We start from the raw sequence: 17579 nt of genomic DNA on the forward strand, positions 1-17579 counted from the left end.
AGATAGGAGAAAAGACTCATGTTTTGTCAGAGGTTGAGAAGCTGCACTTTATCCTTTGACTGTGTGAGTTTGGTAAATATCTTGGGCAAGGCCCTCGGAGCCGAAGCCCAGAAATCGTTAAAAGCACTTTCAGTCTGAAGAGATTAGCATGTTTCTGATTGTTTAATGTTCTGATCAAAGTCTGTATTTTAAATGCAAACAGAGACGCTTTTTAAAAACAAAGGCTAAACTTGGTAAGAGTGTGTGTATAGACGCAGCCCGGCTCCACACGACATCACACCCAAAGATACTCCACCACGCCACTGATGCCAGACTCAGTGCTCCATCTGACTACTTGTCCCACAACTGTGACCAGGCTACTGTGTAAAATACCTTCCCCAAACAGGTGGGCAAAGCCATCACCGTCTGAGTGTTCAGATCCCTCCTTACATCAGGGGTTCTCAACCTTTTTCTTCCTGATCCCCCCCCCAATAGGCTATAAAAACTCAGTGGCCCACCTATGCCACAAGAACTGGTTTTCTGCATATACAGTCCAGGGCCAGCATTATGGGGTAGCAAGCAGGGCAATTGTCTGTGGCCCCACACCACAGGGCCCTTGCGAAGCTACATTGCTCAGGCTTTGGCTGCAGCCCCGGTGGCTTCAGCCCCATGAGGTGGGGCTTCTGCTTTCTGCCCTGGGCCCCAGCAAGTCTAACTTGGCCCTCCTGAAACCTGCTCATGGCCCCCCAGGTGGCCCCAGGCCCCTGGTTAAGAACCACTGCCTTACCTAACACCTCAGGGGGAAGGAATTAATCAAAGTCCTATATTCTGTATTTCATTTACAGATACTTGTTCAAAGTGTTCAGCCATGCAGTTCATATGCCTTTCTTGAGGAGCCAGGTAATCTTATTGCTGTAACCATTATCCATCTTTCCTCTTGCCATCCACCCAGGACTCTTCCATTCCAGGCTGAGTCTCCCAACCACTCCTCCCCATTTGAGTTCTTATGTCCATTCCCAAACGCAGTCAGGGTTTCTTCCCTGTCCCCTGTGAACCACCATTCACTACACTTTACTCTCCAAGCTCACTGGTGCTATGGTCCTTCAGGAACCTTCCCGCCCCATCTCCTTTCTTCTTTGGCAACCAACCACAGTGTTCACCAGCATCACTACAGCTCCCTGAGCTTCCCCTGTTCACTGCAGCCACCTTCTGTTTTTTTTATAGGGAATTGCTTGATTCCCCTCAAAGTGGGCTCGTTCCATAATCAGGATTGGCTTAACCGGAGGCTCTCCAGCCCACAGGGCAAGCTGTTCTGTTACAGAGAGCTCCCCTCTCCCATGCAGAGTAAAAGTCTGAGGGCTAGATTGTCACACTGTCTGGAGTGGCTCGCCAGGGTGAGTGCCAGTCTCAGGTCAGACTGTCAGGAAATCAGGACAACACCCCCCCCCCCCCTCCAAACTGCTGGTATGTTCTATAGTTAGATTTCACCAAGGCAGTAACAAATGTGAACTCCTGGATCACTATACCAGTCTTACCACAGAGTCCTTCATTAGCATTTCACAAGCTTTCTGTGATGTGTAATTTAGTTGCACCAGTATTTACCCTGTAAATGTTTCCTATTACATTATGACAGGAATAGATAAGTAAAAATAATACCAGTAACATCTTGTTAGTTTTATGAAGTTTAAACACCCAAAAGTACACTTACAATCACTTTGATCTAATGCACAAGTGAATTGTCCTGAATACACTCAAGCATGACCTGGTCAGCCAGCATCACACAGATTTTTTTCAGCTGGTGTAAATCAGCTTAGTCACTGTAGAATGGAGTTACATCAATTTACACCTGATAAGGAACTGGCCCTGAAAGGTTTGGAGATGACTTAGGGTACGTCTATACTACCCGCCAGATTGGTGGGTAGTAATCAATCTATCGGGGATCAATTTATCGCGTCTCATCTAGACGTGATAAATCGATCCGCGAATCGACACCCATACTCCACCTCGGCAGGAGGAGTAAGCGGAGTCGACGGGGGAGCCGCGGCAGTCGACTTGCTGCTGTGAGGACGGCCAGGTAAGTCGAACTAAGATATTTCAACTTCAGCTACGATAATAGCATAGCTGAAGTTGCGTATCTTAATTCGATCTCCCTCCCCAGTGTAGAACAGCCCTTAGTTGGTGCCTAGTTTCTTTGGGGAAAAAAAAATCAAGAGGACACGATCCAGGGGAACCATCAGGCAGAGATGAATGACCTGCAGAATTGATCGCTATCTGAATTCCTGGAACAGGAACATTTCTGCCTATATTACCGGCAATCTTTTATCTTCTATTTACTAGATCAGCGTAAAAATGAAGAGTTAATATTTAACTAGTGTCTGTCTGCTTATTTTAAGAGAAGAAACGGTTAGTTTAGAGTCATTTTAGAGGCTTGTGAACTGGCAGCAATGCCCACTGTCCTGTTCTTGTGGATTGTTACTCTAGCACACTGTGCTCTTGCAGGAAGTGGTAAGTGTCTTTGACTTTTGCATAGCAAATAATATTCCTTATTGTAAGTAGACATTGAGGATGGGAGCACCTTGGTGGTGATGGGGGTTTTGCAGAATCTCTGGAGGTTATCAAGCAGTTGGAAAAGTCTGGCCAAAATATTAGAATTTTTCTTGAAAACTTTCACCCTGTACTGCTTCTGTAGGCTGAGTGCACGGCTTTGCACATACCAGGGGCTCTGTGTATTTCTCTGTCCCCCCCCCCACTGCCCAGCTCCCTGTGTGCCATCCTACCATCACCCTCTATTTCAGGGACTCCCTGAAACGTTCCCACTCCCCACTTCTGTGTCCCCATAGCATCTCTCCACCCCATACAGGATATTCTATTCTCCCCACAACATGCCAGGAGCTCTGTATATCTCCTATCTCCCCCTCCCCAATACCATTGTCCCCGATTCTTTCCCTTTCCAGGGATTTGGTGTGTGCCCCTATTCCCCTTTCCTCTGCATAAATAAATTTGCATAGGGTAAATTTGTATGCCTAACAACTCCTCCATATAATCATCGTCCATTTTCCTTCCATGGTAGGGGTTCTGTGTGACCCCCCCACCCAGGGTCCTCCATTCTTCCCGCCCATGCCAGGGGGTCTGTGTGCACCCCTATTCCCCCCGCACATACACACACATTCTTGTTTCTTTTCTTTCTGTCTGGGAGATAAATCATTCAGGGTGTTGTCATTTTAAAACTATATTAGGAGGATCAGCAGAGCTGAGATGGGGGTGGTGTTATTTTGAAAGGTGTCACTGGGTGCCATCAAGGGGTTCTTTGATCTATGGACAGTTACAGACAATTGGAGAAATGCCTTTGAGTTGAATATAAGACCTCTGTGCTTGAGTCTTCTGAAACAAAAATCCTCAGCCCAGAACAACTAAAATCTTTTATTGAAAGTGCTTCCTTTCTTCCAGTTTGCCACAAGCCCCCTGAGGTGCCATTTGCTACAGTTGATGTAGACAAGAGAGTATATGAAGTAGGTGAAGAAATTACATACACCTGTGACCCTGGTTATAGCCATCAGAGTGGCTCAAGAAAGTATACTTGCCCTTTGTCTGGTAAATGGTCTATCAATAAAATGAGATGTATACGTAAGTAACGCATAAATACCATTCCTAGATGTTATATTCTGCTGCTGATAGTCTGTGTATTGGTTTGACACAAGCTTTTTTTTATGGTTATGTGATATATCTAGCTCTGAAGCTGTGGTGCCTTCATTTTCTGAGTTCTTGCCTTTATATTCTAAGAACTGAGCGCAAAGTTGAGTTCTTAAACTGTAAAGTAAGCAGCCATTTTGTTATCAGGGTTGCTGCTGCTGTTAGCTAGGAGTTGCACACTTCACTCACTACTGGGAGCTTTACTTTTGTTTTTTCTTGTTGATTCCCTTAATCCAAAATAAAAGATGTTTAGATTGAAATTATATAGAGTTGTTCTGTATACATTGAAAATTGTAACTATGTATGATGTTTATAACTACATTTTTAACTCAGCTGTTTCATCCTTAAAATTTGAAGGTTTGTTTATTCTATTGTTTTAAAGTGTGTGAGTAAAATATTGATAATTTTGACTTTAATGACTTCTACTGAAATATATTTTTGTTTACAAAATTCCATCATACTTAAATGGAAGCAGGATCAGACCCTGACAACTTTAATCTTTATTGATTTCAATCAGACAAGTTATTTATATCACATGCTTTGCATAGCCCTTAATCAATTGGCAAAGCTAATGTAATCACTAAGAACTTTGAAACTATCTTAAGTGTATTTTGATTTCAAACATAAAATGGATAGAGTGATGAAAGTGTGTACAAAGAAGTGAAGAAACTTGAATGACACCAGTCAGTAAATGGTCTAAATACTGTGACTGCTTTATTTTATACATCATGAAATATCCTCTCATTTTTAAACAGCAAAGAAATGTCCCTATCCTGAAGCCATGATAAATGGAATAGTTCAGGTTATAGACTTGAACTATCAAAGTGTGATACACTTTTCATGTGAACCAGGGTAAGTTCTCACATCACCATGCTATTAAACATAACTTCAGCATTGTAAAGTAATAAACTAGATCCTCTGGTTTTATTAATTTAGAAAAGCTAAAGAAATAAAAATGATCCATTTCTTATTTTATGATGGTGAACATAGGAATTGCTATACTGTATTGGACCAGTGATTCAGGTAGTTAGGTAGCCACTAGCAGAGATTTCAGAGGAAATTGTTAAACACCCATTGTGGACATTTACAGAGTTATTTTGTTATGAAATGTGATATTGTTTAAAATACACCTCTACCCTGACATAACACCACTCGATGTAACACGAATTTGGATATAATGCAGTAAAGCAGCGCTTGGGGGGGGGGGCTGCACGCTCCAGCAGATCAAAGCAAGTTTGATATAACATGGTTTTACCTATGACGCGGTAAGATTTTTTGGCTCCCGAGGACAGCGTTATATCGGGGTACAGGTGTACATAAATAAAATGAACATACTTTTTAAGAACAAACCCAGGAAATTGTTGCAGTTTACATATAAAATATTTCTAGCAACAGTGACTTGGCTTTATTATTCTCAAAATCCCCAATATTGGTTCCCATAGACCTCCATCTTATCCAGCTTTCTTGTTGTCTCCAAGTTTGGATAACATAGAGGAATTATGTGACGGAGAATAATTCAACCTTTCATGCTGTATAAGATGATCAGGCTAAATTTGCTGCTTGGATTTAAGGCAAAGGAAGATTAAAGCCGTGTTTCAAAGTTATAAGGAAGATACTGAGAAATGTGGTCTCCATTATTGAAAAAAAACTCAGGCCCCAAAGCAGTCATCATCCATTCCTTGGAGTGTCCCCAACTCATCCTGACAATCAGTGCACTTAGAGGGACCTCTGCTCATGGGAAGGTGTAGACGAGAGGACTCACCCCTGTGGCACCTCCTGCTGGTGACTCCTGGGAATTAGCTCATTCCAGCTCCAGAGCGCTTTCTGTAGGCCGGTGATCTGCCTGTCCTCTGGCCCCCCTGTGTCTCTCCCTGGACCTGGTGCTCTTTTACCTGGGGTGCTGCTCCCTAGCAGTAATCCCCTTTCTCTCAGGGTCTCCCCTCCCTGGTAAACCCCCACCTTGCCTCAGTATATGGCTACTGCCAGTCATCATCTAGCCCCATGCCCTGGGGCACACTGCAATATCAGCCTACTCATCACTGGCAAGGAGGGTTTGGACCTGCTGCCTTGGCCTACCCCTGGGCTGCCCTCTGCAACCCCCAGTACCTATTAGCCCAATGCTAGGCCACAGCCTGGGGCTTTCCAGGCTGCAGCTCCCCAGCTTGTCCCCAGCCCTGCTCCACTCAGGTACTTTGTCTCTAGCTTCCTGCAGCCAGGCCCTTCTCCCTTTAGAGCAAGCGAGAGAGAGAGACTCTTTTCATCTGGCTTCCCTGGCCTTCTTACAAGGCCCTGTTGCTCAGTTTGGGGCATGGCCCCAGCTGCAGCCACTTCCCCCAATCAGCCAGGGTTTTACTTTGCCCTCTGCAGGGCTTTTCCAACCCTTTCCAGGTTGGAGTGGGTGGTCACCCTGCTGCAGAAGGATAAATAACTCAATTTAAAATGCACAAATATAAGAGAAATCCAGTGAAACTGCAGGCTAGATTGAAAAATTAAAACAAGAAAATCGTGAGCCCCAAATTAATAAGAAAGATACAATAGACTTGGAAAACTGAGAAAATCAATGAAAGGATTGAGAATAATATCTCCAAATGACTGATATTTCCACCAGAATAACACAGAGTGATGTACATGATCACTCAGGGCATACTTGCTCCCACTGAGTCTGCCCATGGATTTCAGTGGCTGTTGGACTGGATCATTAAGAACAAATCTCAGTCCCGTTAGTCAATGCTGAAATTCCCCTGGATTTTCAATGGGATCAGGATTTGGCCCTTAGTGAAACTGGGGAAGATACAATTAGGGGGATGACAGCTAGAGCAGACATTGAGACCCCAGGAATTGAGCTGACAAAGAAATAGGACAGATTTCAGTCTCCGTGTTAGTACAATATTCAGTTCAAATCAACAAGGTGATCTCCAGACAGCTTCACTCAGCTTGAGAATATGGGAAACAAGGTCATATGGAAATGGCTGTGTCAGAGCTGCTGGAGCTGCTAAACAACTGATTAAAAAAATTCTTCACTTGTCAGGAGCCCCAGATATTCAAGAATTGGTGTGGAGGACAGGTCTCTCTCTCTTTCTCTCTCACCCTGTTTAACCTTAGCCAGAGCTTAGCGGGGGATTTTGCTACTCCCAAGAGAATGATTCTCGGAAATAGAACCAGTCCAAATGGCAGGGCTGATTTTATGCAAAATAAAAAATTCTGTGCCACCTACTCCCCCCTTTGTAAATCCCCTTTGTACAGCATGAGATGAACTTCTGCATCAGAGACAGCTCCATAACAATCTAGGCTCTTGGGGCTGAAAATATTGGTTCTATGTCTTTCCCTGCGCAGTGAATGAAAACTTGAGGTTAACCCTAGTTTGGTCTCCTTATGCAGCAGGGCAATACACTTTTACCCAGCGATGGCTGGTTTGAAAAAGTGCTGCCAGTTTTGGAGATTAGAATAAATTTAAAGGAATTGGCTAAGGAAAATACAGAGACAGATGTTTGATAACAGCACGTTGGTGGAACCAGCGATACATAAAGGGATGTTCCAGCTAGATCTGTTCCCTTGTTTTGAAGTGCTATTGGGTGACATTAAAACTGGGCAGAAATCTGTAGAAACAAATCACGTGGGTGAAAACAATTGTAGGTAGACAACGTTTAAAAGAAATATCCTATCAAAATATACCTAACCACTCTTTCAATATGCAAATGAGCAGTCATCCATCAAGCAACCTGTTTATATATGTAATTATATGTTGTGACTATGCAGGGGGTTCACTCAATATTTTTGTGGATTCGGCTAAGGAGGCCTGCTGAATGTATGGCTTTAAAATAAACAGCACACAAAATAGGCTGTTCAGTGTGAGCTGCATTATTAGTATGTCATCAGCGCACTTTGTGTCCAATGTTTTTATTATTTGCATAGCACCTTAGGGTGTATGTCAGAGGGCAGCTGGCCCCCTGAAGGGGTCAGGGGTTGTGCTGACCTCTGAGAGGCTCTGGGAGGCAGTTAATTACACCAGAGGGAAGCACTCTGGTGTGATAAAAGAAGCTATGCCCGGTGGGGGCTAGCTAGGGGAACAGAGGCTCCTGGGGAGAGGAATCATTCCCAGAAACTAGGAGAACACATCTATGGAGAAGGGAAGCTGGGGATAGGGGGTCACCAGCAAAGAAAACCAAGGAAAAATGCTCCTGGGTGGGAGTGTTTGTGACAAGAAGGGACCGTGAATGATAAATCTCGGAGAAACCTGGCTACCTTGAAAGTCTTCACTGGACAACAACAAAAGCCCTGGGAAAAGAGGAATTTTATGTTATCCTGGGGAGGGTCAGCCTCTGTGGGAACTTTGATGCAATAGGAGAGACCCTCCCGCAGCTAATGACAAGAGAGCCCTGACTCCAGAAAAGGGTTCTGGGTCATGAAGGCCTCACAGGTAAGGAAACTTGGGCATAATTAGCATTGACAGACGAAGGCTGACTTAGCCTCCTCCCTGTCCTGCTACAGCTAGTGAGGGGGAGGCCTATTTATGTGATGTTCTGCCTTTGGGGTTGAATAAATAGACCCCTGAAGGAGTGCTGTTCAATATAGAAGCCTCATTGGACTTATTAAAACCCTCACTCAGGGAAACTGAGGCAGAGACACAATGGCAGCACTGCACCAAGTCACCAAGGTGATTTTGGGGTGACGGCCCCCATTACAGTGTACTTGACACTGAAAAAAACCCACATGGAAATAAGAGATCCTTCCCTGAACAGCCTAAAGCCTAAAAGTATCAGAAGGAATAGAGGGAGAGAGTCAGAGAGGAGAATAGTATTGAACAGAATGGAGCACTTTGGAATAGCTCCTGGAGGCCAATACCATCAAATTGCGTCCACACTACCCCAAATTTGACCCAGCAGGGTCGATTTCAGCGCTAATCCCCTCGTGGGGGAGGAGTACTGAAATCGATTTTAAGAGCCCTTTAAGTCAACAAAAATGGCTTCATCGTGTGGATAGGTTCAGGGTTAAATCGATCTAACACTGCTAAATTCGACCTAAACTCGTAGTGTAGACCAGGGCTAAGATGAGTATCCAAGTGAAACAAGTGAGTTTTGGGGACAGACTTGGAGGTGGATAGGACAGTCACTCTTCTGTACATAGGAGCACCATGAGAAAGGCATGAAACTGAGTGTGGAATGAAACGTAAGAGCAGACAGCTGAGAGGATGCTGTAGAATCTATGCTATAAGAGGGGCCATAGGAGGAAATGAGAACTAAAATGTAGGCAGGGTGGATGGAGCTCTGCATAGCCTTGTGTGTGTGTGTATACACAAGATGTGTCCATCAAAGTATCACCATAGCAATAGCACAGCATAAAGGTATCACTTCTTTGTAAGGTATCCATCTAAGACTACAGATATAACGCTATTTGGACAATAGTCAGACAAACATGTGACTCACCTCATTTGTTCATTCGGCTGGAATAATTCATTAGCAAATATTTTTCACCTGTGAAGCACAGACTGGAATTCATTGTTAAGTGTAAATCAGTGCTTAATTTGCGCCAGGGCTGAGGCCTGGCACCTCTGGGCTTGGCAGTTCATAGCCCCGGCACCTCTGGGCTTGCTGTATCAGTTATGAATGTGAAAAAACTTCTTGAGCCCCAGTAGCTTGAACCCCGGCACCTCTTTCATTACAAATTAATCTCTGGTGTAAATGGTTTCATTCAAATTGCTCCTCTGAGAAACACAGTATAACAAGCAATAAATAAAGGCATCTCTGACATTCAGTATAATAATGGGATTTAATTGATGGACCTCATTTTGCTAACAATAATTTGCTGGTTTCCAGCAGTGTAGTATAGAAATGACAGAAACGGGATGAGCATTTCATTAAAACTCAGTGTAAGTACTTTCACTAATACAATCATGGAAGTCTGGAGATAAGGACATTAGAGGGAAGGTACATGAGAATTAAACTGGGCTGACTGGTGTCTACTGGTAAAGTTATGCACTATGGATTCTGCCCTGAAGTATCTGACTTTATACAAACAGAATCAATGCACTTGTCATAGATAACTGAGCATTGGTCCCAAGAAACCATTTATTGTACCATCCACTGTATTAATGACAAATCAATATTCTTTACTTGCATGTATATACCGTATTAATCAATTATATAAACCAATATGTCAAATACTATATATAATTGAATGTGGAAGGCATTGGCCTCATATTGGTTTTCTCCTCTTGTGAAGCCATGCCTTTCGGAAACTTGCAGTGTTAGTATAGAGCCAATTTTTTTAGGTTTTAATCAAAATTCCCATTAAAATCAATGGGTGTTTGAACTAGAGAAGGATTCCAGGATTTGGACCCTACGGTGCAGTGCATATCTGCTTGCTAGGTCTCTTTTAGAGAAGTACTAGTCTCTCTTGTAAAGATTATTTCAATTCTGCTACATGTAAATGGTCTCAAAGCTTGCTTATAAATGGATCTCTCTCTTCAGATACATTCTCCATGGAACAGACACTAGCCAGTGCATGGCAGATGGACAGTGGAGTGGAAAACTACCTGAATGCCAACGTATGTGTCCCATATATAAAAGAAATTCTCTGGGCCTTATTCTTATTTACATTCAAGACTTCTTTATGTCGTTCCGGCCTTTTAAAGACCCTCAAAGTGGGCATAAATATATTTACATCCACTCCAAGGCATCTTAGCAATGCCAGAGCAGTGTAAAGGGGCTCAGTGTAAATAAGAATCAGACCTTCTCTCTTTGACATGGAGTGAAATAATGGTGTGATCTGTGTTTTGTGTGTGTGTGTGTGTGTGTGTGTGTGTGTATTGTAAGAGAAGAGTAGTTTAATAATCTGTTTAATAGAATGGGAGTCTGGAACTCCTGAATTCTAATACTGGAGCAGAGATGATGCTGATTCCCTGGGGATTGGGCAGGTCACTTACCCTCTTTGCTTCAAATTGGGATATTAGGGAAACCCTGCCACTCTGGTGTAGGTGTTGTTTTGCCATAATCTGCCCTTCATAGACATATACCACTTTTATGAGAGATGTACAAATATGCTGTTATGGTCTATGTATTATTATATAGGCTGTAACATTTTACAGCAATCCATGAATTACAAATGCTTATGCCACTGAGTCTTTTAATCTTATTGCTTTGGCAAATATATTTCTCTGTGATGGTATGCATCATTCCATCACGGGCATGGGGCTCCTTCTGTGTGATGTTACTCCTGCCTTGAGGAACAGCTAGGTCAGTGGTACTCAGACCTCAGAGGTTCAGGGGCCAAATTAGCGATCAACATTACCCAAAAAAGCTACCGTAGTGTGAATTCATTGTTTCATTTATTATAGTGCTATATATTCATATTTAAACAGTATGATGGGAAATTGTGTGTGTGTGTATAATATATATATAATATTCTCCCAGCAAAATAACTGACCAAGTATGATTATTTTATCAACTACAATTGGTTAATAACCTAGACTGGTTAATAATTAAATCACACCGTGTTTTAATATGTGCTGCAAAGAGCTGCTGGAGGCACATTAAAGAGCCACTTGCAGCGCTCGAGATTCAGTCTGAGCAGGGCTGATGAGGTGAGGGGGAAACTGGTACAAATTACCGGGGCCCGGTGGTCCGGAAGGGGGCCCGGTGGTCCGGAAGGGGGCCCGGCTTCCCCAGCTTCGTTGGCCCTGTTTAGCCAGTCCGCCCTTGCTGAGGCGCCTGAAAAAATTTTTCACCAGGGCCCGAACCTGCTCTCAGCGGCCCTGAGTCTGAGTATCGCTGAGCTACATTTATAACATAAGTGTAATAATGATGCTCTGCCCTTTCCAGCTGTGACTTGTCCTCCTCCCTCCCTTCCTGAGTTTGGAGTTATTTCTTACCATAAGCTAACGCTTGGAAATGAGTCCGTCTTCCAAGACATTATCCGTTTTGAATGCTTACCATCTTTTGCATTGTTTGGAAATGAAACCGCTACTTGCATGGCCAATGGGAACTGGAGTGATATACCGGAATGCAGGTGTAAGTAAATATATTATCACTAATTTCCATTATTTTATTATTTTAAAAGCTTCTTAGAATAACATGTATGAAATAGCACGAACAATATATTTTTTAAATGGGCTATCTATAAAGATACCAACTTGTTAACTCATACATTGGATAGACTAGAATTCACCCTACTCTGAAAGGCAGAATCATGAATGAAAGTAGAGTGCTGACAATGACCTCAAGATGGCACATTTTGTAGAACAAAATGCTGCTCCGAGGTAACTATAACCTGTGATACTGTATAAATTTATGCAAATCAAGAGCAACTTCCACTGGTATGAAATCAAAATCTGATCCATGAACATATTCCACTAACCGAGCAGTAGCAGTGAACTATTTCATCAGTTTAAGAAATACAAGACTCGACTGTCAGTTAGTAACTGCAGTTGGTAACTCCATTAGCATAACTCCATTGACTTCAATGGACCTGTGCCAAATTCCACTATTTTAGGATCTGATTCATAGATTATAATGAAAATATTTCTAAACAAAATAACATTTGTTTCTTTCTAACATTTTAACCTTCTCTCATAGTATATCTCTGTGAAAGAGGAACCAAAGAAAGTTTCAAGGTTACCATATTTTCCACAGTATATAACGGGGTAGGCAACCTATGGCACACATACTGAAGGCGGCACGCAAGCTGATTTTCAGTGACACTCACACTGCCCAGGTCCTGGCCACTGGTCTGGGGGGGCTCTGCATTTTAATTTAATTTTAAATGAAGCTTCTTAAACATTTTAAAAACCTTATTTACTTTACATACAACAATAGTTTAGTTATGTATTATAGACTTATCGAAAAATGTTAAAATGTATTACTGGCACACGAAACCTTAAATTAGAGAGAATAAATGAAGACTCGGCCCACCACTTCTGAAAGGTTGCCGACCCCTGGTATATAATATGTCTTAAACTTCTACAACTGATGCAGCTTTGTTTTTTCTACAACAGATGTAAAATGTCCACATCCAACAGGGATAGAAAATGGATTTATAAATTTTGAAGTTCGCAGAACCTATCATTATATGGATAGCGTCGATTTTGGCTGCCAGGCTCGTTATGTGCTAGATGGACCAAGGGAATCAAGATGTGAAAAAACAGGTAGCTGGTCCATCAAGCCAACCTGTAAAGGTATGAATATATATACTCTGTATTAGAAACCATCTATTGACCTGTATTGTCCTAAAAGTGTAGATGTCCATCATGAGAGATGTCTTTGTAAAAGTTCCCCAGCTCAAAACAAAGCAGAAAGTACAAACATTTCAAACTGAGGTCTGTAATAAAACATGAAATGATTATGTGCTTCAAAATCCAACCTAGTGTAAGAGGATACAACTGAACTGACTTCAGTGATCATGCACCTATTTCCACTAGGTCTGAATTCTCCCTTTTACTCATCTTTCTCATAACTGAATGAAAGCATTGTACACTGGTCAGATCTATGCTAGAAACTTTTGTTGGTGTTGCAATGTTGCTTAGGGGCACTTCTCCCTCCTCCACCGCCTTTTTTAAAGAAACATTTCTATACCGGCACAAACCTCAACGTAAAGGCTGTACCACCAAAAGCATGTTTTATGGCGGTGTAAGCTGTACTTGCACTAGAAGGGTTTGCCAATATAATTACACCAGCAAATCTTTTCTAGTGTAGACCCGGCCTCACTAGTCTCCCCCATTTACTGTGATCAGAAGTAACATTTTCTGTGATTATGTCACTTAATTTGTTTTCCATCAATATTTAGACTATTTGAAACATATTCTCACTTTTAAATTATGAAAAGGGTCAAAGATGCCATTTATTTGGATGTTCCCAAGAAAAGAGACACCTACCACTGACCTATGGAAACCAGTCACTTGACCACATTCATCAAGTACACACATTCATCTAAACCGGCATATTGCAAAAAGTCAGAGCGTGGGATTTTCAAAAACACCCACGAGTGCTTCAAAGTCACTTAGCCCCAGGCGTGAAAGTAACTTAAAGGACTTACCTGTACGCTGGAGTCCTGAGCAGGGGGGGCAGGGCCTCAACCAGAAGAGGCAGAGCCTTTAAATCTTGGGCCCTTTAAATCTTGATTTAAAGGGCCCGGGGCTCCAGCTGCGCTAGCGGTGGATGGGAGCCCCGGGCCCTTTAAATCACCGCCAGAGCCTGAGGGTAGCCGTAGCTGCGGCAGCAGCTGGGAGCCCTGGGGCTTGGGCAGTGATTTAAAGGGCCCGGGGCTCCACCCGCTACCAGGAGCCCCAGGCCCTTTAAATCACTGGCCTGGGGAAGCTGCCCCCTGCCGGTATGTGTACCTGTGCACCTTACCATACCAACTTCCTTTCACCTCTGCTTAGCCCACTATCAAATATCCCACACAGGGTTTGTACTCCAACTAGCTAGGCAAGCAGACAGACCTGCCTGGTCCACAGGGTGTTCTTCTACCTCCAACTATTATTTTTGTATCTTCTTCGAAAGACCTAGCCCATTCAATTTTTAAATAGAGCTCTTATTATTCAGAAGTACCATTTACAAATTAATTGTTTTTTCAGCACCATGTAAAATACCAGTTAAGAAAGCTACAGTGTTATACAACGGCCGAAAGATAAAAGTTCAGAATGACCTCAAGGAAGGAATACAGCATACTGAAACTATTTTCTTTTTCTGCAAAAACAAAGGAAAAAAGTGTGGCTATACCATACCCACTCAATGTATAAATGGCCAACTCACAGTCCCTTCCTGTTTTGAAGGTATGAACCAGGGTAACTGCACAAGAGCGTCCAGCTTGGCAGAGTGATAAGACCTTGATTATATGGGGGGGTGGTTTCATTTAGCCTGAATCCATACTTGAGGGCTAAAGCATTTGGCTTGAAAAAGGGTGGTGGAAGGTTTCAGTGGGAGAAGTGGTCCCAGCTATGGAGAACATGCATAGCAAGAATCTTCTATGTCAGAGAAGTGCTCTGTGGCAAAAAACTGACAGGGCCATGGCCAGTGAATCTGTGACTTCATGAATCGACTGGTCAAAACTCTCGATGGAGGAGGATTGTATGGACCATCTTTATGGCTTTGAGACCCTGGGACATTGCATTCATTCCTGGGGAAGAATGCCATCCTTGCTGTCAATTATGCTGGACCTATTTATTCAGGATTTGCATGGAATTGTGGGGAGGAGGGATCACGGGCTGGTAATCCAGCTTTGAATTTTTGACATCAGGATCACAAAGTGATTGATGGCTTCACTGCAGAATTGAGGCTGCAGAAGCTGCACTGCAAATGCAAAATATTTCAAATGGAAATAATTTGAAAGATTCTGACTGCGAACTTCTTTATTAGCAGTCAAGGAAATATGGCAGCTTGTTGGCAAGAGGCAGTGCTTTGTGTTTGTTATTCTTGTATTAAATTTGCCCCCACAAAAAGTCCCTCTTGAAAGCTCCATTTCATTTGAAAATGTGTGTGTGTTGGGCGGGGGAAAGAACCCCACCATATGCTCAGTGTGGAAATGCCTGCTCTCATATTTTGCATGGCTTGCATTAGCTTCAGATGATGGATGCAGCTGTTGCTGAAATGGGCCCTCGAAAGATATCTTTCTATGGCTCCTATGGAGTACAGCTAAAATTCACTACATAGTATGCCCCTGGATTGTAACTTATTTCAGTTGTTATATATTTTAAAGAATCTCACCTAGATTTGTAACTTCTTGTTTTTGACAGAAATTGGTACTTTACTTTTTTGGAAAACGGATCCAGCAGACTTGACACCATGTGATCCCTGAGTGAATTCAAAACAACAAAGTAGTTCTGTTAACTAAATGTTTTATTACAACAAAATTGTAAAGGTGGAAAGGAGGTCCCAAGGAGTGTATGCCTCCCTGCCTCTACAAACAGTAAACTCTCATTGCCAGTCTATTTCACAGTCTAAGAGAAAATGTTTTGTTACAAATTCTCTCCTGATATATAGCTGATGTGTTCCTTTGCTCACTTTCCTCTTCTTCTTATTTGCAAGTCCCTTTCAGACCACCCTAAGCATTTCCTCCCTTTTGGTGTTTACACTCTTTCATGTACGTGTAATTTGTTCTCACATCTCTGGCCATACACCAGTGTAGTTATTTTTCAGTCAAGCTGTAGTGCATACTTATTTCTTTTAATATTAACTGGTCATTAGTCAAATCCTCTAGCTCTTTCCTTTTTATTGTTCAAAGTCAGTTTTAACTGTATCAACACAATATTGTACCTTTCCTCATACCCCCCCGCCCCAATCTAGGGATTTTGCGGCCCCAAGCATGGCAGGCAGGCTGCCTTTGGCTTTCGAGCTCATCTGGAGCTCTTTTATAATGGTGGCAGAATGAGATACTTAAACTCTCTAGCCTCATTTGCTGTTTCAAGTGAGTCTTTAGGAAAGAAAATGGTCATGTGTAAAAATATCAGTTCATACTGTATTTGTCCTAGAAGATTCTAATGCAAATTGTTTTGAAGAGACATCCTATAAAGATACACTTTCTGTTACATAAGGAGTTTATTTGGTTTCCAAAGGCCAGTAACTATCTCATAACTTCCTATTCTTTTCTTATTTTCACGGGGAGAACATGTAATGCTATTCTTACTCTGTTGCACATAGTTCTGGAGTCTTAAAACTCCACCTGCCCTGTAGGAGAAAGTATATTACAGGAACTCAGTGCTATTCAGTAGCATACAGTCTGCATGACTATTGGAAGTGTTCATTTCCCAGAGCTGTACAGTACACACTAATGTAGGCTACAATTTTCAAAAGAACCTAAAAGGAGTTCCCAAATTTCTACAGGATTTGGGTGCATTGCTTTCTTAGACTCTTCTGAAAATCCCAACATTAAAAATCAGAAAACCATTTAGCTTGTACATGTGATTCCAAATATACCTGAAACAAATATTCTATTTACACTGATTTATCTTATTGATTCTGTTTTATGCAATAGTTAATTTTTAACACTGTAACTAATTACACAATGTTTCCCTTAAAAAAGTTCTTACATAAACAAGTTGAGTAAAGATTATGATTTCTGGTCTTTAACCATGTTTTTTAGTAGACTATATACTCCATCCAGTTTATGATGCAGTGCAGGGCAGTAACAAGATCACTAGTAGTTCTGGTGAAATCCATTGAACACTTCATGTAGCTAAGTTGATGAAACTCTTGATTACACGGGATCCCAGCCAGTATTCATTTATCTTTCAGATATGTACCAGCAAATAAGGAAAGTAAGTGTGTGTGTGTGTGCGCACTCTCACACAAACCTACATATATCTGGGCACCAAACTATCATAACACCTGGTTTGTGCAGGGGAAATGTCATTTTTCCTGTATTGTTAAACTTTTAAGACTTAAAGAGGAAAGGATGGTATTTTTAATTACAAACGGGACTGCCTTATGTAATTTATGATGTGCACTAGAAATAATTTTTTAAATACATTATTCTGAGCACATCTAAGGTCTGTGCCAGCTCCTATTAAGACAATGGGAAAACCCCCTGGGTGTAGTATCAAGTGGGCTCATGCAAATTGGGCAATGATATGCAGGGAGTGGGAAGACTGTTCTTGTAACTACATCTTCCTTGTATAGGCCTATTAATTTTTAATACAAACATTTTCAACACTATACAGATGAAAGTGGCAGCAAAGTATTTTAAGCAACTGGAAAACATCGCTGTGTGCACCACTGTTAATTACCTACAATAAGTCTCAGTCTGTGAAAGAAATATAGAGTATTATTAGAATAACAGCAACATAGGAGAGCAGTTCTGACCACTTTTAGCAGGGAACAGATGTATTTGTAACTGAGTAGGTGGACAGACCAATCCAGGTAAAGTCTATTTTTTTCTATCCCTATTTCAAGTGGTAGACAGGAGAATTAATTTCTTATTGA

General features: G+C 42.0%; 1 protein-coding gene across 2 annotated transcripts; it reads left to right on the forward strand.

Moving 5' to 3' along the window:
* The first annotated feature begins 2375 nt into the window (after window positions 1-2375).
* APOH (apolipoprotein H) lies at window positions 2376-17092 on the forward strand. 2 transcript variants are annotated; one of them, XM_039501448.1, is made up of 8 exons: window positions 2376-2484; window positions 3427-3603; window positions 4425-4521; window positions 10137-10213; window positions 11487-11675; window positions 12659-12838; window positions 14237-14434; window positions 15395-17092. In XM_039501448.1, the coding sequence occupies exons 1-8, from the start codon at window positions 2424-2426 to the stop codon at window positions 15454-15456; spliced, it is 1041 nt and encodes a 346-aa protein (XP_039357382.1). In that variant the 5' UTR covers window positions 2376-2423; the 3' UTR covers window positions 15457-17092. The 2 variants fall into 2 exon arrangements, with proteins under 2 accessions (XP_039357382.1, XP_039357383.1); XM_039501449.1 differs by lacking the exon at window positions 14237-14434.
* The last annotated feature ends 487 nt before the right edge of the window (window positions 17093-17579 follow it).

This window comes from Mauremys reevesii, linkage group 15 (assembly GCF_016161935.1).
Source record: "Mauremys reevesii isolate NIE-2019 linkage group 15, ASM1616193v1, whole genome shotgun sequence".
In the NCBI taxonomy this organism is placed as follows: Eukaryota; Metazoa; Chordata; order Testudines; family Geoemydidae; genus Mauremys; species Mauremys reevesii.

Coding starts and splice junctions, on each gene's coding strand:
- APOH (XM_039501448.1), top strand. CDS start 2,424: ATGCCCACTGTCCTGTTCTTGTGGATTGTTACTCTAGCACACTGTGCT. Junction 3,604..4,424: donor CAATAAAATGAGATGTATAC/GTAAGTAACGCA, acceptor ATTTTTAAACAG/CAAAGAAATGTCCCTATCCT. Junction 11,676..12,658: donor TGATATACCGGAATGCAGGT/GTAAGTAAATAT, acceptor TTTCTACAACAG/ATGTAAAATGTCCACATCCA.